A 27,955-nucleotide genomic window follows, 5' to 3' on the forward strand; every position below is an offset into this window, starting at 1 on the left:
GAACGTTCATATGATTTATTGACACAGACTAAAAGATGATTATCACAGAAGATAGGCAAGACAGTCATTGACACCTATAATGTCATAACAATGGATGTACCAGAAGCACAACACTGGAATTTTGCTAAGAGGCTAAGCAATACCTCGATACAGCTATTCTAATTGTTGTTAAATACTGTCGAACATGACAAAAGCCTGCTTCTGCTGTATGCATATTTACCGAGATAAATTCGATATTCTTCTTCTTGTAAGACGTCCTGATTAATGACCTCCCTGATTTTAAGACCATGTTTTGTCAGAATTTCAGACCTCATCTTCTCCCATTTCTTGTGGTCTTAACAGGAGTTCCACTGAACACTTAAACACTGTCAATGTCAAGACACTGATTGATAGCAACAGAGCTTCTGCTATATAACCATAATTACCAGGGGGAGTATACTTTTAAGATACCTTACAATATCAATAAACTGAGTGAGAGCAACACAGAGAGGGGGACAGCTAGGGAACTGTGTGGGAGGATTATCCATGCACACTCATGCATTTAAAGACAACTGAGGCTATGCTATGCTATGCTATGCTATGCTATGCTATGCTATGCTATGCTAACTTTGTTTTTCTGTCCCCAGAACTAGAGTCTATTTGGGACATAACGTGGTTATTTGCTAAGGGGAACTGGGGAGTCCAGGGGCTCATATAAATACTAAAACATATTTTTAAAAATTGCTGAACTATATGGAAATGACAAAATGGTAAAAAAGGAGAGTATTTTGATCTGCTTGTGAAAATGATCTGCCTGTGTAAATGATCTGCTTGTACAAATTATAACGCAATGAAAGCAGGTAGTAGTGTCCATTGTCTCGGGGAAGAAAACAAAATCACAGGAAAAAAAGCACAACTTTCACTGTTTATAAGAGCATTTGAAATGTGTACATGGAAATATCATAAGCAAGAGTATTTTTCTATAGTTCTACTGTCATCAATAACTCGCTTAACAAAGGGAATGTGCAAAATCCTTTGTTCCCCTGGATATAACAATGTGCTAAATATCATTTTGGGAAAAAGTGCTTTTTAGCTAGTGAAAATAAAACCAATGCACCTATACTCTCCAAGTGTTCAAGTAAATTTAGATGTTACATTTTTTTTATCAAGTACTACAGTAGGATTTTGCCATGATGTTTTATTATCTAATAAATCATGTGCCCTGATATATGTAAAGAGATGAAAATAATGTCAAGCAATTCAGATGGTGAGATGTATGAGTCAAAGGATTTTCAGCCCTCATAGTCAAACGGGTTCATCGATAATGCGTTAATTAGGCTACAATAACAATGTGCACATCAATCTGGCTATTACACTAAGCCAATAACATTATGCATGATCACACTGCAAGTAACATTCATAACTTGTTCACAAGGATACAATATTAAAGAGAAAACATGAACAAAACAATGACAACAAAAACAATCATACTGACAAAAAAGCACCCTGCCAAATGTCTCATTTTAAAATACATTTTAATGGACAATAAAGGTGTTTTAACTGTTACAGTTGTTGAAAGGCGTCAACTTTTCAAACTTCCGACAACCACAGAACTGATATTCTTCCTACTGCAATGAACCATTTTACTAAACAAACTGAAAAGCTCATCTCGTTTTAGAAAAGTACGTTTTCTATGTTTTATGTCAAACATTTCCCGAATGGCACATTCATAAACAGAGATCTTTCTTTCTTCCTTTGTTTGGTGTTTAAAGTCGTTTTCAACCACGAAGGTTATATCGCGACGGGGAAAGGGGGGAGATGGGATAGAGCCACTTGTCAATTGTTTCTTGTTCACAAAAGCACTAATCAAAAATTTGCTCCAGGGGCTTGCAACGTAGTACAATGTATTACCTTACTGGGAGAATGCAAGTTTCCAGTACAAAGGACTTAACATTTCTTACATACTGCTTGACTAAAATCTTTACAAAAATTGACTATATTCTATACAAGAAACACTTAACAAAGGTAAAAAGAGAAACAGAATCCGTCAGTCGCCTCTTACAACATGCTGGGGATAAACAAAGATGTTATATCCAAGTTTACATGTCCGCACAAAATAACATATATAGTACATGTACAATAAGCATCATGTCATCATTGTCAATGACTAAATCAAATTATGCTCACAGGGAAATACATGTAATATTTACCAGCACCTTTTTTGTTCACAACACATTCTGGTTGAATTTAACACTAACATGTACACACACACACACACACACACACACACACACATACATTTACATGCACATTTACACACACACACACACACACACACACACATACAAACTTTATGTACAATTATAACCCTGATTCTCTGTTGAAGAAGTCCTCCCCACACACCCACCCACCCACCAAAATGTGGCAATAAAACTCATGTTAACAAATTAGTAACACTTTTGGAATGCTTTTACCAGCAAGTGCCAAAATCCAACATAACATTCCTGCGATAAACTTTATCTTTACATGTGTATTTGTGCTTTGGTGTAAAAAGAAAGGTTTCAATCATAACAGTTTTGTTCACAAGTTGTTTTCTTTTCTTTTAATTTTGAACTTATCTAAAATATAATCAAAACTCATAAATCACCTTTAATACATGTAACTACCATGGACAATTGGTGTCTGGAATGATGAAAGTACTGCCTTCAAAGACACACACAACCAAACACAGAAACAATCACGTAAGCAAATACACAAAAAAGCAAGAGCTGAACTGTAACAGACATGAACAAACCCAAAACAAAGAGACTGCCAACGTTCCAAAATTCAGAATAAAAAAACAAGCAAGGTAGGTGGTTGGAACGTTTGTTATTGACAAAACAATACATTCACAGATATTTCGACCAACGTTCCAAACTTCAGAATAAAAAAACAAGCAAGGTAGGTGGTTGGAACGTTTGTTATTGACAAAACAATACATTCACAGATATTTCGACCCAATGTTCCAAAATTCAGAATAAAAAAACAAGCAAGGTAGGTGGTTGGAACGTTTGTTATTGACAAAACAATACATTCACAAATATATCGACCCCACGGTCTTTACAGTGCACAAACAAACAATGAGTAACAATAACTTAGCTTGATCGAATGTTTCGGCCTCTTGTTTTATAGAATTCATTTGTTTGGGACTTTCCCAACAAGAGGCTGAGACATTGGATCAAGCTAAGTTATTGTTACTCATTGTGTGTCTGTGCCCTGTAAAGACCGTTGGGTCGATATACTTGTGAATGTATTGTTTTGTCAATAACAAACGTTCCAACAACCTACCTTGCTTGTTTTTTGATTTTATTACAGACATGATCGAACATTTGCAAGAGATGGTAGAAAACCAAGCAAAAAATAATTCAACAACATTGAAAACAACTCCTATTTGAAAAAGCCTCTTTTACACAAAGTTGTAAAACATTTCAAACTTAAACAACTTATTTTCTGGCCATCTAGACAAATAAAAGCCCCCAAAGTATATGATTACCGGTACCAAAAAATACTTGTGTGTAATCACTGGCATTAATACTGCGCTTAAATGAAAAGTTCTCCAATAAGAGAATCAAAAAACAAGAAAGGTAGGTTGTTGGAACGTTTGTTATTGACAAAACAATACATTCATAGATATTTCGACCGAACGGAACTTTTGGAACGTTGGCAGTCTCTTTGTTTTTGGATTTTCTCCAATAATAGGGTACCTCCCAATGGAAACCACCTTTTGTTGTCCTCGCTCTATAAAATGAACTAAGTAATACCTGTCATAAGAGGACCCTGCAATGCAGGGACACTTTTTCCATCTCTTGAACAACATTTCCATGAAACAACCAAACATTAACTACACAAGCAAAGCAAACACACACACACTCACACACACACACACACACACACACATGTGCACGCAAGCACACACACACACACACACATGTGCACGCAAGCACACACACACACACACACATGTGCACGCAAGCACACACACACACACACACACATGTGCACGCAAGCACACACACACACACACACACACACATGTGCACGCAAGCACACACACACACACACATGTGCACGCAAGCACACACACACACACACACACATGTGCACGCAAGCACACACACACACACATGTGCACGCAAGCACACACACACATGTGCACGCAAGCACACACACACACACACACACACACACACACACACACACACACACATGTGACATGTACAAAGACAATACCATGTTCTGTAAGAATATGAGTATAATACATGTTCCCAACACATTCTGGTACAAACTCGATCACTGCCCTATAATTGGACCAAGAATACGAGCTTCTCCATGTGTTATCTTTAAGCTGTTTGTGAAATAGAAGAATGAATATGTATAGGAAGCTAAATAGAGAGGAATGGGATTTCATATTTCTACACAAAGGGGAGACGACTAGATCAAAATGCATCCATTGGTGGAACTGTATTTCATAATGATTCTGATGAACTGCATAAAACTCCACAATGAATTTTGATGAACTGCATAATTCAGATGGTGAGTTTTCATGAAATGCATAATTCAGATGGTGAATTTTGATGAAATGCACATATAGTATGATGACTCTTGATGAACTGCATATATCAGATGATAAGTTTTGATGAAATGCAAACATCTTAATAGGACGACCCTTGATGAACTGCATACATCATTTGATGAATTTTGTTAAACCGTATGCATCATAATAGACCTTGTCTAAAATAACAGCCACTAGTCTCATTACATGAACTAAGTCCAATCTGTTTATCATATAAACATTTGCATATCATTAGCGTTTTAGCAGGAAGTGGAGACAATTAACGAGAACACATTTAACAACAGCTGCTCATCATCTATGTACCCCCAAAAGGGTTTTTGAATAGCCCCTGATTTGACTTGACTGAATTGTTTGCAAGTTGTGTGTGGTTATCCTGCTCAAATAGTCCATCAAATAGTCCATCAAATAGTCCATCAAATAGTCCATCAAATAGTCCATCAAATAGTCCATCAAATAGTCCATCAAATAGTCCATCAAATTTCACAACCAAAGCACAATCAACAACAAAGATTAGTTTCCACATAAAGTGAGCAAGTTAAATGTTACATGAATGGACAAAATGTGTCAATTTCCATGTCATATCCTATCGTATTGCACCCTGTTGAGGCTTCTCAGTATAGAATTTAAAAATAAAATGCAGGTCTTGTTTTACACATGCTCATAGAAACCAATGCAGTAATCCCAAATAGTTCCTGTATCAATCTCTGATTCACATTAAAGATTTTACTGTACTATCAGTGTATCATACCACCCAAGTTTTTCCATCTAAGTTCCTCAGCAAGAATATCCCCAAAACCGTGACCCTAAAAAGATATTTATTTATTGTATCATTCCTATATACCCCTTCAAGGACATATATTCAGCATTGCCTACAGGAACGCAGATTAGAAGAAAAGAAGATAACAGCATTGCATGGACTGTTTAAAATGTTGACACGTGAGACAATGACGTTGACATACACTGCCAATAAATATACTAAATGACACTTAATAACGGATTATAGACAAGCTCAGTGAAAAACAATGTAATATTGGTACATCATTATGCAAACACATGCAAAAATATGCAAACACACAACTATGGCAACTGTTCAGCGGCAGTACATGAACCAGTAAGTGTCAGTCTTTGAACTTTAGTCATATAAGAGACAAGATAAAATTAATAACATTTACATCTTGAAGAAACATTCTCAAATCCCAAATCAGATAGACTGCTAACGTTCCAACATTCAGAATGAAAAAACAAGAATTGTAGGTTATTGGAACGTTTGATTACTGACAAAACAAGAATTGTAGGTTATTGGAACATTTGATTACTGACAAAACAAAATTGTTACATTTACGGCTCAGTGGTGGTAGACAGACAGACAAACGCTGATGGTACGCACTAATAATGAACTTATCTCAAAGTCTTCGATGAATCTCGTATGCAAGATGCTGGCGGGGTAATCATTCTAAAACTATAAACAGCTAGTTCCTAACCAGATTCAGTGGAGAAAAAAACATGTTTCTCTTTGTAATAACATAATACCATATCTTGGTCAGCTCTGTCATTAAACCTAATGGTGCAAGAAACATGTAGTGTATCAATTTCACATGACAAATTCAAATACTGAATGCAACAAAAAATCAATACTCTCGTTTATAACACAGATACCCATAATGAACATACCTGATCAGTAACAGGTACACTATGAAAACAAATTCTGCTCAAATAAAGTCAAAGCAAAGCTTACAATAAACAACCAAAGACCACAAAGTTTTGATTACTCTGTAGCTTGTTCATCGTTCTATCATTTTCGGTGTATCATAACACAAAATTGTAACACAAAATCTGCAATATCTGTCCCTTGTTCACATTTCTGATTTCCCCATAGCAAGATGCAAATTGGCTGAAGCATTTACAGGACAGAAAATAAGACAACGGAGAAGAGGAAGAATCTGCAAATGATTGAAAGAAGATGAAAAAGAAGTCAAGAGAAGAGTTAAAGAAAAAAAAAGACAGAAGGTATAGAATCAGGATTAAAAGTAGAAGAAGGGAAGATTACCTGGGGAAGATTTGAAAGAGAGTACATGTGACAAGAGACGAAAAGAGTTGATGTAAAAAGCGTGGAGGTAGGAAATAGAGACCAAAGAGAAATAACATTGGGACATTAACATATCACCAAGTGCTTTGAGAGAAAAAAATAGCAAAGAAGAGAAGGAGAAGAGAAAAGTCAACAATAAAAGCAGGGAGGGAAGTACAGGGAGGGAAGTACAGGGAGGGAAGTACAGGGAGGGAAGTACAGGGAGGGAAGTACAGGGAGTAAATTAAGCAGCAAACATTTTGAAAACACTAAAAGCTAAAAATCTCATAAACTATAAAGCTTCTCTTTAGAAACAAACTATGAAAGCCTTATAAGCTGTATGGCTTGTCCCCAGAAACAAAACCTGAAAGCTTTTTTAAGCTGAATGGCTTGTCGATCTTCAAAAACAAAATCTGAAAGCTTTTTAAGCTGAATGGCTTGTCGATCTTCAGAAACAAAACCTGAAAGCTTTTTAAGCTGAATGGCTTGTCGATCTTTAGAAACAAAATCTGAAAGCCTAATAAGCTGTACGGCTCGTCCTCAAACTTTGGGCACACTGCGGTCGTTGGTGGTAGCTTTCTTCAGCTTGCCCTTGGAGAAGCCCGAGATAGAGCTCAGCAGGGCGCCGCGACCTCCTCCCCCTCCACCACCCCCACTTGGGGGAGCAGCGGCAGGAGGGGGAGGGCGTGGGGCAGCAGGTCCTGGGGGCGGGGGAGGGGGAGGAGCACCAGGAGCAGGAGGAGGAGGGGGTGCAGGAGGCGCCTGGGACCCTGAAACAATAATGAAAACATACTTAGTGATTGTTCTCTACAAGGTCATGAAACGCCATCAAACGATAACAAGAAAAGAATCTAACACTTATCGTTTAGTTGAAGAATGAGTGAAAATTCATGGTTCATTTTCTATTGACTTCTACCTTGTCTCTCTCTGCCTACAAGCATTACATTTTGATGGAATGAATATTCGGGTTCAGAAATTGTTCCTGTCCCTGTACAGTACTGGAACCCCCTTTGTACGGGAACTCCCTGCGCCTTGAATATGTGCGCGATATAAATTGCATATAAATAAAAAAAAAATAAAAAAAATAAAATAAAATAAATCCCTGCGCTTAGAACTGTACCCACGGAATACGCGCGATATAAGCCTCATATTGATTGATGATTGATGTTAAGACATCAACAAATTTGAGAAAATCAGGTCTTAAAAAGGAGGGGGTCTTAAAATGGGGGTAATTTTACAGAGGTTGTCAACAGAAACAAGGTCTTAAAAAGGAGGGAGTCTTAAAATGGGGGTAATTTTACAGAGGTTGTCAACAGAAACAAGGTCTTAAAAAGGAGGGAGTCTTAAATTGGGGGTAATTTTACAGAGGTTGTCAACAGAAACAAGGTCTTAAAAAGGAGGGAGTCTTAAAATGGGGGTAATTTTACAGAGGTTGTCAACAGAAACAAGGTCTTAAAAAGGAGGGAGTCTTAAAATGGGGGTAATTTTACAGAGGTTGTCAACAGAAACAAGGTCTTAAAAAGGAGGGAGTCTTAAAATGGGGGTAATTTTACAGAGGTTGTCAACAGAAACAAGGTCTTAAAAGGGAGGGAGTCTTAAATTGGGGGGTCTTAAAAGGGGGGGTTCCACCGTGCCATAATGATAATGGCATTTCCAAAGCAACAAAGCATAAGACTTCCTTCATATTTGAAATTGCTATTAATGCAGTGCTCCCTGTCTTTGATACCTCATAACACCTGAGAAAAGTGGGTCTATTCACTAAGGAGTCGTATAATAAAGATACTTTTATAAAGACAAACTCTTAAAAAACATTTCTAAAAACAGAGTGGATATTAAAATAAAGGGTTTTAATTAATAGGAATTCCTTTAACTCTCTGCTTAGTAATATCAACTCATTGCCAGCGTGACGTGTGAATTAACATAAGTTCTTTCTATCCATGTCCCACTATAACACAAGCCATTTCACATCAACACAGGGCTAGATTTCTCGCAGTTCTCAATTTGCTACGATTTTTAAAGCCAAGCAATATATATGTTGGTTAAGGGTAACCCGACCAACCCTGTACTTTCCTGCTGACCCTAAAATGTTTTGCTCATTTCATACTAAGGGAATTCCGGAAAGTATCCTCCTTTAAAATCAACTAAATTTATATACAAAAATATATATATAAAAAAAATTTAAAAAGCCGACCTACCGACCCTATTTTTTTTGGTCAGGTTACCCTAAACCAACATATATTTTTGTTTGGCCTTATCATAATAATATTTTGTGTACACTTTTTTTTACTGTGGATCGGAAGGACCACATGCAGCAAAGCCTCTTGCTATGAAAATAGATCACCAGCTCCTCAACAGTTTAAAATATCACTTGTACATCATGAGTGTATGACATATGAAAAAACAAAACTTGAACATCAAAGATGTAAACACTAATGCACCTGCCCCTAAACCTTCCGCACAAAAGCTTCAGCATGCATCTGCTTCAAAGCATGAATATATAGGGCTTCATCATATTTTTGGTCCTATAACACCAGACAGCAATGCAGGCACTCAATATTACATATGGCGCATTTTTATCGACAAACACATGCAAATGTACACACATTTACAGAACAATGCTCTCTGAGTGCTTTTCACATCACTAAGCTTTAACAACAACAAAAACAACAAACACACATACAAACACACATACAAACAAGAATCTGCCAATGATGCTACAGTGGAACCCCCCTTTTAAGACCTCCAAAAATCTGAGAAAATCAGGTCTTAAAAAGGAGGGAGTCTTAAAATGGGGGTAATTTAACAGAGGTAATGAACAGAAAGTAAAAAAAAACAAGGTCTTAAAAAGGAGGGAGTCTTAAAATGGGGGTCTTAAAAGGGGGGTTCCACTGTAATGGTTTTTTTTTTTACCTCCACATCACCAACCTATCATGACACAATAAATAACAAGATCAAAACTATAAATAACCAGGAAGTACTTAAACTACTAACACGTTGTTATTGGTCAGAAAACTGCACTTCAAGAAGATGTGTCTTTTTTTTCTTGTCTTTTTTAAATTAGTTTAAAAAGTACAGCAGAAGTACAGGTGCTGACTTATTTGACCCAAGAGGTATTTACATGAGCACAAGTTAATTGCTATAGGATTATCATTAACCAATTAGCAAAGAAGAGCTTTAATATTACATGTGTGCAACTTTATATCAGGAACTGCAGTCAAATCTATTGTAAAAAGAAAGAAGAGGTGCATAATTAGGAGTTATTGAACAAGTTTAATATTAATCAACAAAACTTAGCAAATGAAGAAAATGACCAGAAATATAATTCACGCAGGAGCTTATTAGCTGAGCTACTGTAAGTGGAAGAAAAATCATTGGTGATATTAAAAATCCAATGTCAGATCTTTGGAATATAATACAAAAATAGCGTGAAAAAAGTGGAGTTAGGAAACACCATAAATAAACCTTGCACTACGTAAGGGCTATCAAGTCAGCTGGACATTACAACTGTGGGACTGGTCCCTTATACATATTTGCTTCCAAACTAATCTGAGAGTCCAGTATCATATGACCCCATACATGTCCTTCAGAGGTGAACAATATATGCCTGTAGGACACTAATATATCTTGTCTGTCTGCCTAATCTGAGGGTTGAGCAAACTCTGTAAATCATGGACATTAGTGACGCTTTATTTTGAGTGGTATGGGTAGTTTTCAGCTGTCACTGTCATTGATTGGAAATTACTTTTGGAACCATTACAACGGTGTGTCTGCAAAGTGTTCCAAATAAAGTGTTCCAAATAAAGTGTTCCAAATAAAGTGTTCCAAAACCGGCCATGGTGTGGCTTTCATGCACTCAAAACAAAATTTGTCAACATATTACAGATTCTGACCACAAACAATGGATATAGAAGAACAACACTGAAAAAGTGTACAGCTTCTGCTCACTTGTGGTGTACCAGAGACACTGACGTCCTTCAGTGGAAGTCCCCCCTTTTATCAGATTAAACAATCTTAGAAAAGCAAGTCTTAACAAGAAGGGCAAAGCCCATACGACTCACATGCTTGACCTTGACAGCAATGACATCATACACTAAGAACTGCTTTACACATTTTTCCTACCAAAATACATGTGACCTTGACCCAAGGTCAAGGTCATCCAAGGTCATGCAACACAAAGCTGTTAATTCAAGACATAGGAAGTACAATGGTGCTTATTGGCTCTTTCTACCATGAGATATGGTCACTTTTAGTGGTTCACTACCTTATTTTGGTCACATTTCATAAGGGTCAAAGTGACCTTGACCATGATCATATGTGACCAAATGTGTCTCATGATGAAAGCATAACATGTGCCCCACATAATTTTTAAGTTTGAAACAGTTATCTTCCATAGTTCAGAGTCAAGGTCACTTCAAAATATGTATACAATCCAACTTTGAAGAGCTCCTGTGACCTTGACCTTGAAGCAAGGTAAACCAAACTGGTATCAAAAGATGGGGCTTACTTTGCCCTATATATCATATATAGGTGAGGTATTGAATCTCAAAAACTTCAGAGAAAATGTGAAAAATGTGAAAAATAGCTGTTTTTTAGGCAACATTTATGGCCCCTGCGACCTTGACCTTGAAGCAAGGTCAAGATGCTATGTATGTTTTTTGGGGCCTTGTCATCATACACCATCTTGCCAAATTTGGTACTGATAGACTGAATAGTGTCCAAGAAATATCCAACGTTAAAGTTTTCCGGACGTCCGGACGTCCGGACGGACGGACGGACGGACGGACGACTCGGGTGAGTACATAGACTCACTTTTGCTTCGCATGTGAGTCAAAAAGGAGGGAGTCTTAAACTGGAGGTATATTTCCAGAGGCTATGAACAGATCATCTGAGAAAGGAGGGTCTTAAAAAGGAGGGAGTCCCAAAACGGAGGTATATTTCCACAGGCTATCAACAGATCATCTGAGAAAGGAAGGTCTTAAAAAGGAGGAAGTCTTAAATTGGGGGCGGGTCTTAAAAGGAAGGGTCCACTGTATCCTCCCCATTATTGGCAATGTAATGAGTATTTCTGCATCAATTGCGAACCCTTAGCTCATTTTGCACTGCGGGGTCAGGGATAACGGTCACAGCTAAAGTATTGCAGTGCTGTCCTTTCCCTAAGGGCCAAGTTATACCTGTGCAGAGTCAACAGCACAGACGACGCACTGCAGATTATTGATGCCGCGGTAGGGATTATGACGAGTACTTGGCCTGTTTTCTTTTCATGCAGCGTGTAGCGGGCTGTAATAATCTGCAGTGCGTCATCTGTGCTGCTGAAATTACATAGGTGAGCGCCAGGCCTAAAACACACTCACAGCATGCTGCAGCAAGTGTTGAAAGCTCAACTCCATATCTACTCCATTTTTCATGTCCAATTTAATGGTACCGGTAAGTTAAAAAAGAATTGAACATATCGTCGTCGTCCTGGAATTTTGGCGTAACTTGATTCTTGGCGATTTTGATGTTTTTGTCCTTTACACTGAGTCAATCATTCTCCATGAGAAATATTCTCTAAAATGAAATGGACAATACATCAACATTCTTTTCTCTTCTATCCATACCAGGTATAAATATAAACACTATTTCACAATAAAAATAAACACTATTGGCCTTCTTCCGAAAAGGTGTCTACAATGAGTTACGCCAAAATTCTATGAGGACGTCGATATACTAGCCGGGTTATCAGCCTATGTGGTGACTGTTTGGTGACAGGCTATATTAGCAACACAACTGCTCTGAAATTGTTGAGTAATGTGTGGCTCTAACAAACAAGAGCACATGATACACAACAGTTGGACACAGAAGAGGCACATATGCACGACCGTTCAGCCATTATACCTACACGTACAAACTACCCATTGATAGTACCGGGGAGTGGTCACAAATCCATAACCATGCACAAGGTAACGAAGCATTACAGACATGATTACTTTCCAATTCATAATTTGTGGTTGTGTACCTATGCAAGTGTGACAGGGAGACTACCGTCGCCCTTCACAGCAGACTCTGCAGAGTTGTTCGCCTTTGAAGTAGGCAACACCTGTGGATTGTAGAGTTCTGTTTGTGACGGGGTCTGGCGGCTTTTGTCTCTCTGTATGTTCATGGATTCTTTTGCGAATGTATAACAGTTATTATAGGGCTTAGAAATAAGCTCTAAAATTCTCAATCCTGTTTGATTGGACTTGGCCTCCAAAGGTGATTGTGGTGTTTGGGCACTGGGTTACACAAGTGTATATACCATCTCTGCATAGGTTTTTTAATTTAAGACATCTGATACTGTTTAATAGTTGATAAATGGATGCAAAGCAGCACACAAACACCATAACAATCCAAACTCAAGTTGAGCTTACTCCAAAACACACATCGATCAGCTCTCACACACGCACACACTCATACACACTGAGACACATATACTCACACTCACACATACTCACACTCACACTTAGCCACACATGCCAACACACTCAGACACACTGAGACACATATACTCACACTCACACTTAGCCACACTCACACTTAGACACACTCACACTTAGCCACACATGCCAACACATACATACACATGGAGACTACAAATTAAGCTGGGATCACTTTTAACTTTACACAAATCTTACAAAGGAAGACTAGCATCTAGCTATTAATACATCCAAGCCAAAACCTTCTACACTTTAAATCATACTCCACAGAAACACAAACAAACACTAATGCAACAACAAACAAACAAACAAACACATGCAGTTGAGTCTGTCATACAACAGGAAGCTATTACAATGTACAACTTTCTGTTAAGTAAACTGAAGTATATGTATAAGATAATACACTGTACAGATCTTTCTTAGATCAGTCCTGATGTACAGTTTCACAAAGCCTGCCTGTTCACAATAATAGTTATTTGTGACAATGCACATACACACAAACGATTCACTGAGTACACATGGTTGCACACCTGTTATAAATTGCTCTGTCACTTAATCCAGCCAGCAACCTCTAACTCCGCAAAAGATAAGCTCAAAAACACCATCTAATTCCCACAGAAATGAGCCAGTAAACCACCACAGATCTGTTAAGGCTTTTACAGTGGTACCTCCCTTTACAGTGGTACCTCCCTTTACCACCCCTCTCTTTTACGGGTCCCTCAATATTACGACCGACTTTTCTCTGACGGATTTTTTCTCCTTCTTTGTCTTAGTATTTCTCACCTCCATACTACGTCCCCCTCTCTGATACGAAAGATGTACCAGGAATAAGTTCAATCTTCTATTTGAACGCATACCAAAAAACAACTTCCTTATAAGTATAATGTGCAAGGGAGGGATGCTTCTCTGAATCAATGTTCAGGTACAAAATAATAATTCGACAAGCGCTTAGAACTGTACCCACGGAATACGCGCTATATAAGATTCCTATTGATTGATTGATTGAAGAACAATAATCCCATTCTGCACAGAAATTTAGCAGGCAGCCTGTAGATAATTTATGTAATGTGTCCAAAACAAAAGAGTGCCCTTAATGTATGTAAAAGCCTAAAGAAATCTGTGACGTTTTACACAATGGTGTAAAATGGAAGAAAGATCTTAACTGTACAGTTCAAAACACAAAACATGCTTTAGTAAAGAAACATGGTTACAACAGAAGAACGCTATACATGTACAAAAGCTGCAGTCACACAGACAACAAACAACCCAGAACCGAGCAGAGAAGGGATACCTAACGAGCCAGTTATGCATCACACGTACGCTGATTGCCTCCCCTCATGTGCCACTGGCTCCCTCTGTCGCGTCACAACAACACAACACCATCCGTCAAATTCACACACAATTGTTAACATCGGACACATCACACAGTGTTAGAGCTCTGATGCTTGCAGAAAGTGTACGTTTGCACAACAGAATTAAACGTGTCAAGACACTAAAAGAAATGATACAGAAAACATGTCTGTTTTGATATTTTTTCAATGATTTGTGATCTTTGAGGATTGTTGCTGTCACTTGTAGAAAGTCTGGGCATAACAGAATTAAATAATTGTGTCGATCGAGACACAAGACGTAACAATAGAAGGAAGAATGTATGCATTGATATGTTTCCATGAATATCTATGTCTGGAGATTTAATTTCCACTTTTTCAAAGTGTTTGCAAAACAGAAACACGAGTCAAGACAGGAAACTATCTTGGGGCATCTAAAGCATGATAGAAGAGCCAGTAACAGCAGATAAAAGCTTGACTGAAATAGTGTGATAGTGTGCACCTTACTTAGGGGGAAGAACAAAAGAACAAGATTAAAACAAAAGAACAGCAGACATCAGTGTCATAAAAAATGCCTAAAATAAAATAAAAATTAATGTTCACATATTTCAGATACATTAACTTTTCTTGCAGGGAATAATTCTGAATCTATACTGACATCTTTGTTACCATTCAAATAATTAAAGTTAAATCTCATCCAATGGAATCGTTGGGCTATATACCACAGAGACTATACTTCCATATCCTTTCTGGCAACTATATATTATGATTTGAGTGATATTTTATTTTATTTACTAATACACAAATGTTCTATAATAATTATGAGAAATAAGTTAAATGAGCTATGCAGCTAAGCATGTTGTTAGTACATGTAACATACATATGCTCAAGAAATGAAAACAAACAAAAACAAAAAAATAAACACGAAAACCCCATTTTCGTACATGAGCACAAGCAACGTAAAAACAAATAAAACCCATCTTCATCTGTAGAGCTCCTACCTACATCCGCTCATGTACTACAAGACATACGAATTCCTGAGGCCATCCCCAATTTCAACCCCAGACACCCACTATATATGCCCTACGTAAACAAAAACTTTCCTAAAACTATCCTAACCAAGATTAGCAGTGACCGTTGGGCAAAGGGAAGCAACTCAAGAAAAGTTTTTAAAATCCCATCAGCACATGAAGCGTTTTCTATGAAAATCTTGGTACATTTTGTGTCACAAAATTCCGCTTTAACTTTCAACAAATAAATATATTTAAGTAAAACACACACACACACACACACACACACACACATATCAGACCTGTAACTGTAGCATAATTATTTCAGTAGAAATCCAAATACCCACACACCCCACAATTAAACATTTTCTTCATAAAATAGTAGAAAAGAGAGAAGAAAGCATCATATGCAGACCTGTTGTTGGAGTGGGGGGTGCCGAAAGGGGTGCTGGGGTGGAGGGGGTTGTCGGGGACTTGGGGGTTGTCGGAGAGGTGGGTGATGTTGGTTCTCCTTCTCCGTTCTCCAGTGCTTTCTGGAGACAAAAAAATAAAATGTTGCCATGTCATGTGTCCAATATGCATTAGCCTAGATAGTACTGCCTGCATCTGTCTTCTTCTTCTTCTTTGTTCATGGGCTGAAACTCCCATGTTCACTCATGTTTTTGCCTGAGTGGGTTTTTATGTGTATGACCGTTTTTTCATAGAAACAACATCGAGTGACAGATGCAAGGATGGGCGAAGTGGCGCAGTGGTAAGACGTCGGCCTCCTAATGGGAAGGTCGTGAGTTTGAATCCCGGCCGCGGCCGCCTGGTGGGTTAAAGGTGGAGATTTTTCCGATCTCCCAGGTCAACTTGTGTGCAGACCTGCTAGTGACTTAACCCCCTTCGTGTGTACACGCAAGCACAAGACCAAGTGCGCACGGAAAAGATCTTGTAATCCATGTCAGAGTTCGGTGGGTTATAGAAACACGAAAATACCCAGCATGCTTCCCCCGAAATCGGCGTATGCTGCCTGAATGGCGGGGTAAAAACAAAACATGAGTCTTGCAAAGCGCTTACTTCCCTTTGTAATCAGATAAGAGCCCTTGCAAGATACATAAGCCAGCTATACAAATTCTTCTTTTTCTTCTCCATGTTCTTCTTCTTCTGTGTTTAATGTTCACGGCCGTCATATCTTCAGGCCGGTGGCTCCTATGAAGCCAGAAGTGAAATACAAATTCAGACATGTCGACAAGATCCGCATTTGATCCAGACAGACACAACTCTTTCCCAAACTAAGAAGAAAAAAACTTTAAGAGAAAAGTTATACTGCAATGTCTTAACTTCTCAACATTGACTGGCACATATACTTGGAATTCCTGTAGGAGAATAGACATTTTCCAGAAATAACTCTGTCAGGATTTTCAAGCATTGTGGAAGAGTCAACCACGTGTTTCCTGTTTGTAAGCGGGGCGCATCTCTTCCACAACGCTTGCAAATCCTGACAGAGTTATTTTCAAAAATAGTCTTTTAGCAAACTGATAAAAAAAAGCTTAACATCTGACAAACAAACAAACAAACAAGCAAACAAACAAACATATGTACATCCAGGTGGCACAGCTTTCAGCTAGAGGAGAAATACAATTCCACTCACCTTCCTGGATTTCCTCCGCTTCTTCTTCTCCTCTTCAGACATGTGGAATTCTTTCGCTTTGGAAATTCTCCGTACTTGGTGAATCTAAAGAAAAAAAAGAGAAACAAATCTAAAACAACAACCAACAAAATCAGCAGATAGAAGAAAAAAAACATGCACTTTAAAAACATCTTGAAAACAACATAAGGCATGAGAACTGAGAAAAACAAACATTATGGATGGTGGTGAGGTCATCTACTTTAGTCACACTTCACATTTGATCAAAAGATACCCCAACGTAACCCACATGCAAACATCAACATGGATCCTTCCATTATGCAGAATCTAGGGCTAAACATCACAGCATAATAATCCTCACATGGATCACTTACAAAGGGCTAAACATGACAGCATAATAATCCTCACATGGATCACTTAGGTACAAAGGGCTAAACATGACAGCATAATAATCCTCACATGGATCACTTACAAAACATGACAGCATAATAATCCTCACATGGATCACTCACAAAGTTTTGCTCCCTTTCAAGCTCTTCTCCACCTCTTGGCGTGCAGAGCATAATAGATGGAGGTGAGGTCTGCGCCTTCAGCCACACTTCACATTTGATAAAACTAAAAAGACACCCCAATGTAACCCCCATTAAACAATCAAAGTCAATCCTTCCATTACGCAGAATCTATGGCTAAACATCACAGCACAATAATCCTCACAGGGACTCACAAGTTTTTGCTCCTCTTTCAATCTCCTCTCCACCTCTTGGCGTGCAGAGCGAACACACTCTTTCAGCTTGCTGGGCACCTTCAACACGGGTTTGTCTGTCACCTGCGGAACCACAGAGCTGAACAACCTGCAGACAGAAGACACATGAATTAAGCTCAAGATTAGACTGTCAATTCACATTTTCACCAAGTTTTCTCTGTCATTTGTCCAACCACAGAGCTGAACAGCCTGCAAACAGAACTGTTAACCCGTGATTTCTAACACATTTGACAAATTATGTCAAACCTAAAACCGCGATTTCTAAAAATGTAAAAAATTGCATTCCACAAAGTAATACATGCCTTTTATCATTATTAATATTTGTTGTTTAGAGCCCAGTCAACCACAAAGGGCTCCCAGGCAAAACATTCATATGAAAATATAAGTGTGTTAGTAAATCTGCACATGTTATTTTTTTATATTTCGATTTCGAAGCGCGATAAGCGCAGATTTATCTGTCTGTCGGTGTGTCCGTCCCCCAATTTGTCAAATGTTTTGCATTTTTACAAATCGCGGGTTAACAAGAACACACATGAAGCTCAAGATCAGATTGTCAATTCACATTTTCATCAAGTTTTCTGTCATTCGTCCAACCTCAAGAGTAAATGTTGAAATGTTTCTCGGCACTGATAAAATATTCTCAGTTCCGTGAACCAGACAACAACCAACTACAGTGAAACCTACCCCCCATTCAAGACCTCCAAAAATCTAAGAAAATCAGGTCTTAAAAATGAGGGAGTCTGAAAATGGGGGTACGTTTACACAGGTTCTGAACAGACAGTCTGAGAAAACAGGGTCTTAAATTGGGGGGTCTTAAAAGGGGGGTCTTAAAAGGGGGGGTCTTAAAAGGGGGGTTCCACTGTACTGTAATACAGTATCAACGTACCTGTCAGTAAGATGACTTTGAAAAGAAAACTATTAAATGGGCGTAACCACTTGAATCATAGATAGTTAATTGATGTATCAAAAGAAAACTAACAACTGAACATGACCAATTGCAGCAAAAAGTATGCAGTGACTTACGGGTGAAGCAGAAGATCTGAGACCTGTGGTAGACCATTTTTACATGCCTCTGGCGTCAGAATGGACTCCAACACTGATCCTGTTCATATAAATGTTACACTAACATACATCAATACACAAAATATGATTAAAAACAAACACATAGAAACTGCTCTCGTAAATGCTGGCTTATTGATGATAGACTTGTAGAAAAGTAAGAGCTATCGTGTTTTCAGCCTAGAGATATGGTTCCATATTTTGGTGAGAACAAGTATAATACACTGAGTCAAAGACGATTATCCAATCACAACCCCCCCCAAGTGTCTATTAGAATAGCAATAAGAATTGATGAAAATTGTTTTGACTCTGTTATATGAATGTTGCCCTTCTTCTTCTTCTTCTGCGTTCGATATTTATGGCCGTCAGATCGGTGGCTGCCATGAAGTCCGCAGTCTTCAGCAGTTCGGCAGCGGGTCAATGTTGCCCTTAATATCTGTACACTTTATCACAAAACATCTCTCTCTCTCTCTCTCTCTCTCCTCTCTCCTCTCTCCCCTCTCTCTCTCTCTCTCTCTCTCTCTCTCTCTCTCTCTCTCTCTCTCTCTCTCTCTCTCTCTCTCTCTCTCTCTCTCTCTCTCTCTCTCTCTCTCTCTCTCTCTCTCTCTCTCTCTCTGGAACCTCGAGCTCTTCCAAAGCCTTGTGTTATCTTTGACGTCAAAGCAAAGAGACTTCACCCTAGAAAGCATAGCGTGACGTGCACGTTCTCAAAATCCTTCAAAAGGAAACAACAAGCGCAAAAGTGTTCCCAGAATGACGTTTGTTTCAGTGACTCGGCATCACGAGCAGTGGAAAATGAAGCACATGCCAGACTTGTTTGACATGACCTCATTCACATGATCTATGGTTTGAATGATATTGTTATCTCATGAGTGGTATCTCTCACGTATGTAGGATAAATACACTTCCAACACGGAGAAAACACAACTCACGTATCTCTGCCGAACAGGACTGGGGAAAGGTATCACAGGTGGGCTCCTTCAGTTGGCGACCAAAGGTCATCTCATACAACAGGTGGCCGAAGCAGTAAACATCCATCAGCTCGATTGTCTACAATTTCAAAAAAAGAAAAAAAAGCACACAAGAATAAATGTTTGTTGATGAAATTATAAACTGATAAACATTTTAGATTGCTAAGATCACCCTGAATAGACCAATTCACTTAACCTTCACCAGATCACGCTTTGGACTACACAGTCCGGATGATGTTGGTCGTGTACAACCAATACTATAGAAGAAGTATACAATGTAAAAAGTATGGGTCTTACACAACACATGCCATCCGAATAGAGATAAACACTTTACAGCCTCTTTGCAGAGTATGGGTCGTACACAACCCACGCCATCCAAATAGAGATAAACACTTTACAGCCTCTTTGCAGAGTATGGGTCGTACACAACCCACGCCATCCAAATAGAGATAAACACTTTACAGCCTCTTTGCAGAGTATGGGTCGTACACAACCCACGCCATCCAAATAGAGATAAACACTTTACAGCCTCTTTGCAGAGTATGGGTCGTACACAACCCACGCCATCCAAATAGAGATAAACACTTTACAGCCTCTTTGCAGAGTATGGGTCGTACACAACCCACGCCATCCAAATAGAGATAAACACTTTACAGCCTCTTTGCAGAGTATGGGTCGTACACAACCCACGCCATCCAAATAGAGATAAACACTTTACAGCCTCTTTGCAGAGTATGGGTCGTACACAACCCACGCCATCCAAATAGAGATAAACACTTTACAGCCTCTTTGCAGAGTATGGGTCGTACACAACCCACGCCATCCCAATAGGGATAAACACAAAACCTTTTTTTAATTCCACGACCCACATTATCCCGACTGTCCAGATCAAATAACGTCATTGTTTATTTGTTTGTTTACAAAGATAATCCTTCAGAGAGCGGTCGATGGGACCGCCCTATGGTGCTTGAGGATTACATAAAGTTTCAATCAAACCCTCCCAATAATTTCAGAGATACAGACACTTTTGTAAGACCACGACCCAAGCAGCAGAGTAAAGGCAAAGGGGAATGTGTCAATGTAGCTCATTTTTCTGTGGAATTGACTCTGTTGAGTGAACTCCACTGTGAAAAGGAACACATGGTTTGCTTGTATGTTCTAATGTCATGATTTGTATATCGTGTGTGTGTGTGTGTGTGTGTGTGTGTGTGTGTGTGTGTGTGGTGCGTGTGTGTGTGTGTGTGTGTGTGGTGTGTGGTGTGTGTATGTGTGTGTGTGTGTGTGTGTGTGGTGTGTGTGTGTGTGTGTGTGTGTGGTGTTTATTTGAATTGTAAAGCGCTTGGAGCTGTGAATCGGGACTTGCGCTATAGAAAAGTGATTTATTATTATTATTATTATTAACAAAAGGGAAGGTGCAATGTGTTGAGGTGTATTTCATAAAGACCAAGCCCGCACACCTGTGAATCTCAGCTTGCAATGTTCATGTGTACAGAATACCTATACACCTTCAAACATACCTGTATTTTCTTGAACTGTGTGTAGAAGTGTCTGTAGTAGGAGGGCACGCCCAACATCCAGTTCTCCAGGTCCAGCAGGCAACATGTGTTGCCGCCCACCACCGCCACATTGCCGGCGTGTAGGTGACCTGGGGGAACAGTTACACCACAGTTTCATTCTAATTCAATCATGCCTTACAGTTCTTCTTCTTCTTCTTCTTCTTGCGTTCGCCGTCACACCATCAGTTTAGTCAGCGAGACGAATGACGTCGTGGCTTCCAGGTCTTGTCTGCTCCCATAGAGTTTGGTGCGGAGAGGGAGGCCTTACAGTTCAGATACAATGATTCATGCTTGAAGCACCGAATTTGAATAACATTGGAATAACATTGATAAATATATGACAATAATTACTCTGATACTAGTGTATGTCTAAGGCCTTTCAACTCTCATTTCAGCATAAAAAGACTCATTTGACAGATATATTTTCCTTTCCCTAAATGTTGTCCTGAAGAGGCCTCCATAGGATTTGTGCTGTTTTTGTCTTGGTGAGAAGTTTTCTTTTGTTTTTTTAACAAGATATAGTGCTGTTAAATGTTGTTGTTTTTTTTAGAGCCAGACTAGTAGACACCACAAAAACTGATTCTATCACACTGATCGTTTCAAATGCCTGTTTGGAAAGAAAAAAATCAGTATGATAAGCCACAGCAGTGCACAGACACACTGACGCATACTAGCACACAGACACGCACACAAACTCAACACTATTTTACCATAGGGAAATCCCTTGTCGTGCAGGAACTTCAACGTCTCAAGGATTTGACGACCAAAGCTTTGGATCTGTGCCATGTCAAGGGGGTTAAGCATCTTGGGATTGCAGTATTTCTTCAGGTAGTGTCCCTTGGGTTTACAGCGGCAGATCATGTCTCGCAGGCTTCCTGCTTCGTGGAACGGCCGAATCACCAGTCCACCCGTCTCATTGGCTGTCGCAAATTCTGTCGGGAATATGTTCGGATGCTGTAACAGAAAACATGGAAATAAGGTCTACGATGATTTTACTCACTATTTCCTGGTAGGTAAACCACTACTGAGGATAAAACAATGAGGCTTAAGGTGGTCCTTCATTGAGCCCCAAGTCGACTTTGAAAAGACTTCGCAAAGTCTTTTTACCCAAAACTCAGTGCTAAAGCATTGTGCGGCCATCTTTGCGAAGTACACTTCTCGTAGTCGACTTAGCCCATTAAAGAACAGGTTTTAAGGTCAGCATTCAAGGTTTTTCAGCCTGACGCAAACATTCTGCTTGCGAAAAAAAGTGATTGTAATAGTCGAGATTCACACGGTAATTAGAGTGTGCATGGTCATTTAAAACACAAATAAATTACTGGTGGAATAGAAAGACACTGAGAGCTTCCCAAACGAATATGTTGGATGACTGCAAATAGTTGCCAAAGAGGCTTTCCCACTTCACGCTACAAAAGCTAAAGACCCAATGAATAAATTAGATTATGATCCACAGCTAATGCACCACAAGAACTAATTTTACGAACAACTGAGCCCTATATTTGCAATCTTTCAAGTTACACTATGAACAAATATATACTTACTTTGATGTTTGACAGAACTTTCATAAGTGCATTGAGTTCCTTGTCTGGTATAAACTTGTCCGGACCAAAGTCTTGCTGCAATTTGAAAGAATTCAATTTCTTGAAAGATTTTCTTCGTTGTCACTGTAAAACAGTCAAATATGCATGCATGGATGCACACACATGTAGCCTTTCTCTCCCCTTTTTATGCAAAGCAGTATCATATTCTTCACATACTGTCTTCAGCATCAGTCCTCTTATTCCCATTCTCCTTCAGAAAACAATCTTGTACTTACAATCAACGAGAAAATAAGTATTTCAATCATTGCTCACTTACTTTTTTCTCTATATAATTATGTTAAAGTGGAACCCTCCTTTTAAAACTGAAAACAAAATCGGGAACAAAATCATGTCTACAAGAGGAGGAATTGTTAAAAAGTAGGTACGTGTACAGACATGAACAGAAAATCTAAAAAAAAATAAGGTCATAAAATGGGGGTACCACAGTACACACAAATGACTGAACAACATCAGTGTTAAATGTATGGTCCTCATTTTTCAGTCAAATTTTCACTTGTACATAACTGATAAAGATGACTGGTTGAAAAGTAAATCTCACCCATGATAGCATAAGTGTCGTCTTAGGCTTGGAGGTTGTCTGGATTTGTATATACTGCTTTCGTATCCGCCAACCTGATGTCAGAGAGAACAGAGTATGTAGTTTAGAAAGAAGAAATATACTTTCCTTGGCTGTTATTGCTAAGGTCAAAGAAAAAGAATGCGGGTTCAATCATAACATACCTGATAAGAATAGGCCTGGAAGGTCAGGAGATCATCCTTTTTCAAACCTTTATTCTTTGTACCAACCCCTTCTCCCACTCTCCCTGCTGCCCCATCCCCTAGCCCCCCCGAGAATCAATTCAGACTAGTTTTAAAGCGAGACAGACCGTGGATGCATTTACAGTCTAACCTGTGCTGGTGACCACCTCTTGATAACAATCACCTGCTATTATGACCACCCGACGGATCCACAATGAGGTTCTTTCCTAAATAATGACCATAACTCACCTTTCCATAATGACCATAACTCACCTTTCCATAATGACCATAACTCACCTTTCCAAAATGACCATAACTCACCTTTCCATAATGACCATAACTCACCTTTCCATAATGACCATAACTCACCTTTCCATAATGACCATAACTCACCTTTCCATAATGACCATAACTCACCTTTCCATAATGACCATAACTCACCTTTCCATAATGACCATAACTCACCTTTCCATAATGAAGACCTGTCTATGAGGACCAGTTTTGCTTCATCACTTGGGTGGTCAATACAGACACGTTTGACTGTACATGGAAATCATTATTGGCCAGAAAGAATGTATATCTTGCAAAGATTTTAATCAGACACAAGTGTAGTTACAGAGAAATGTCAGGACAAACACAAACACTGCATAATTACCGAGGTCTCGCAAAGGCTCCACAACTTCCCATCTTTGTGATTCAGAGCGAAAAATCATGGACACATGCTGCAAAGCCAACTCTGGAAAAGAGCAAAATGATGACAATGACACTCATCACATGAAAGTAGATGATAAAAGTGAGATGATGCCTCTACTGTGCTTACATACCGCAGCAACCCCTTTTGTCATAAATGAATTGCAGCAATAACTCTGTCAGGTTTTCATGGGTCGTGGAAGAGTTGCTTTTCCTTGGAAACATAAACATTGGAGTCAAGCAATCCATCGACATCCCAGTCAAAATTAACTCAGATCTGTGTTTCCTGCGCTGTCTGCTCAATACTACACTCTTTTTTTTCAAACATATGCACATCCGAGCTGACATGTCAATGCCGATGCAATCACGTGCCTCAGTGCACAGATCGCTGACCACAAGTGTAAACATCCCGCTTGTGTTTGGCCTACAATGTCACATGGGTTTACGTGCCTCAGATTTTACAAGGAAAAGCAAATCTTCCACGAACCATTCAAGTTATTTTCAAAAATGGTCAACTGAGATTTAAAACTATCCCAAAAATAAGGTCTTCTAATGGAAAATAAGGTCTTACTTGCGACGTTGGTCAACTGACTTCCCCAACACTAGACATGAGAAATAAATTGTAACTGTTGCCCCAAATCCAAGCATTAACTTCAACACACTTCTGTTATTTAACAAAGAAAAGGAAAGGAACGGACCATTTGTGCATTGCCAACCGTCATAAGAGATAATGAGTCCAGCACTCACCGAGAAAGTTTGCAGAGTAGGTGGTCGGGTCTAGGAACTGCTTTGTGGCGATGTTGTTGGCAAGAATTGGGTTGCTTATCACCGCACTGAGAAATTCCTGAAAACCAGTAAATGTAGCATAGTATCATTAATGTGGACCCCCCTTTTAAGACCCCCTAACTTAAGACTTCCCCCCTTTTAAGACCTTGTTTTCTTAGACTTTCTGTTGATAACCTGTGTAAATGTAGCCCCATTTCAACACCTGATTTGTCAGAGTTTTGGAGGTCTTAAAAGGGGCGTTTGACTGTATTTGTTTCAAGCATGAGCCAAAGCCTGCAACGTTTAAACACTTGGAAACAAAAACATTGAATGTCCTGAAGAATCATATCCAAATGAGCAAGAGAGGTAATAACAAGATAAAATGACATAAGAATTCCAGTACTCAAACTACAGAAAACAACAAAAAGTGATCGACACTTATAATGCAGAACCAGTCTCCTGCCATCTTGTATTTTATGTTCTTGGGGCGTTCAATAATCAACCACTCCCTTGTATTTTATGTTCTTGGGTGTTCAATAATCAACCACTCCCTTGTATTTTATGTTCTTGGGGTGTTCAATAATCAACCACTCCCTTGTATTTTATGTTCTTGGGGCGTTCAATAATCAACCACTCCCTTGTATTTTATGTTCTTGGGGTGTTCAATAATCAACCACTCCCTTGTATTTTATGTTCTTGGGGTGTTCAATAATCAACCACTCCCTTGTATTTTATGTTCTTGGGGTGTTCAATAATCAACCACTCCCTGGCATCTTGTATTTTATGTTCTTGGGGTGTTCAATAATCAACCACTCCCTGGCATCTTGTATTTTATGTTCTTGGGGTGTTCAATAATCAACCACTCCCTTGTAACACACCACACAAGAATATTGAAGCTATGTTCACTAGCTGTATTCTATATATATAAAGATTGAAGTACGTACACTAGAGGAAGGAAACGTCTTGCTTGAAAGATGAAATACCAAGTGAGAAAACACGTGTAATTGCTAAATGACTAAAGTCTATAAAATCTCAACAAAATAAGGCTACATGTACACATGTACCAGTGCTGGAATGGTAATGAAAATACCATGTGAGAAAACAAGACATTCTGGATTTTGGAACATTAGCTGTCTATCTGTTTCAGGGTTGGTCTTTAATTAGACTTTGGATGGTCAGATAACCCTAAGCCCATAACTTAAGCATTATATCTTCTGGACTGTATAATCATAATACTCTACATTACACTACAAGAAATATGACTGAATAAGGACTTTTGTCCTCAAATTACCTGAAGTCCACTTTGCCTGGCAGCAATGAAGTCTCTGTCAAAGTTGCCAAACACTTTTTTCGGTGGCAGGGGCAGTTCCACATTGGCCAACTTCAGCTGTGCTTCGAGATTTGCAAAGTCGCTGTAACGTCGAACTATCTGCCACGAGTTGTCTTTCAGGGGTCCACGTTGAACTTTAACAACGTATTCCTGAAAATCCACATGACAGACATGAAAGTTGAGAATAATCAAAATCAGGAAAATATCCAAAGAGACCATGTGACTCTGACTTCAGTTTTGCTATTCCAACATTACATTCTGAATGGTTTAAACAATTTGGAAATCAATCTGCAAAACTGTTGCACAGTTCAAGAATACGGTACTATCTTGACTTGAATCTTAATTCCTGACACAAAAAGTTGGATCTGTGGAAATGAGTATCAATGTAACAGTGCTTTATGAAGATGTATTTTGTTCTGAATAGATGAAACATCAAAATGTGTCCTGCCATATCTGCTACAGATATGATCAACAAACACTAACACAGTGACGCACGGGGGCACACACGCACACACAATTCAAGACTGCGATATATTGCCTTTCTATGCCTCCTGAATAAACCTTTGATAAAGTGAAATTCAGATGTAAAGTAGGGGAAAATGTCTTCTTTTTTAAGGTACTTTGTCAAGAATAAATGGATCTGCAATTTAGGTCTACTTGAAATGTCACCAAGGTCTGTGCTATTCTGCTGTTAAAATGAGAAGAAGTGCAATCTTTTTGACATCAGGGCCCTTACATCAAGTAATGAATTATTTTTTTGCAGAATCATGATGTAAACTATACAATTACGTGATATGTATAAGACTACTATAAATTATAATGTTAATATGATGAGCTGTAGGTTTGATGACGCAACCAACTCTCTGTGAGTTTCGGAATATGGGGAGTAATTACATACGAGGCATACTGTACTGGGCATGTCAACGTACGCAACGAATAATTACAGCTAAGATCCTGTTGCGAAACGTCAGTGACCCAGATCGTTCGTGTCGTATGATCGTGGAAAGGAAAGCAATATTTCAAACTTACAACATGATCGTCTTGCTTCTGTGCTGCTTCTATGTACGCCGTCAACAGAACCGTGTCGTCTAGAGTCACTTTAGACTCCGTCTTCTTCTCAAAAACGTTCATGGTGTCTCAATACAGCGTGTCACCCACCAACAGAATAGATCATCATTTTCGGTTTCGTTGTTTTCATCGGGGGCGTGACGCTTTGCCGTAAACCGAACCGTCAAAAGTTATTTATGGTTGTCGTAAACAACAGGGGTTGTTCCATGCTTTTTGATTTTTCTTCTTCTAATTTTGACGTTTTTGAGACATTTAAGGCAACTTTGTGCATATAGGGATTTGCTCAAAAAGTCCTGGTTCAAAAAGAGTATGTTTTTCAAGTATCTTTTTACGACATC

At 38.9% G+C, this 27,955-nt stretch overlaps 1 protein-coding gene and 1 long non-coding RNA gene across 3 annotated transcripts in view; both read right to left on the reverse strand.

The window, feature by feature from the left end:
- Positions 1 to 27,772, reverse strand: LOC138965443 (PX domain-containing protein kinase-like protein). 2 transcript variants are annotated; one of them, XM_070337600.1, is made up of 14 exons: positions 27,579 to 27,772; positions 26,511 to 26,699; positions 25,202 to 25,298; positions 24,420 to 24,500; positions 23,565 to 23,638; positions 22,967 to 23,041; positions 22,136 to 22,379; positions 21,387 to 21,514; positions 19,831 to 19,948; positions 18,863 to 18,941; positions 17,801 to 17,927; positions 17,080 to 17,163; positions 15,862 to 15,979; positions 1 to 7,426 (listed from the first exon to the last, which is right to left on the reverse strand). In XM_070337600.1, exons 1-14 carry the CDS (start codon positions 27,678 to 27,680, stop codon positions 7,197 to 7,199), a joined length of 1,746 nt encoding a protein of 581 aa, XP_070193701.1. In that variant the 5' UTR covers positions 27,681 to 27,772; the 3' UTR covers positions 1 to 7,196. The 2 variants fall into 2 exon arrangements, with proteins under 2 accessions (XP_070193701.1, XP_070193702.1); XM_070337601.1 differs by lacking the exon at positions 1 to 7,426 and adding an exon at positions 13,269 to 14,463.
- LOC138965444 (uncharacterized) overlaps positions 1 to 27,955 on the reverse strand; it is a 92,046-nt gene continuing 64,091 nt past the window's right edge. Inside the window, exon 2 of the long non-coding RNA XR_011455462.1 lies at positions 1 to 1,890. This is a non-coding gene — a long non-coding RNA (uncharacterized lncRNA). The remainder of the gene's footprint in view (positions 1,891 to 27,955) is intronic.

Source organism: Littorina saxatilis, linkage group LG4, assembly GCF_037325665.1.
Source record: "Littorina saxatilis isolate snail1 linkage group LG4, US_GU_Lsax_2.0, whole genome shotgun sequence".
In the NCBI taxonomy this organism is placed as follows: domain Eukaryota; kingdom Metazoa; phylum Mollusca; class Gastropoda; order Littorinimorpha; family Littorinidae; genus Littorina; species Littorina saxatilis.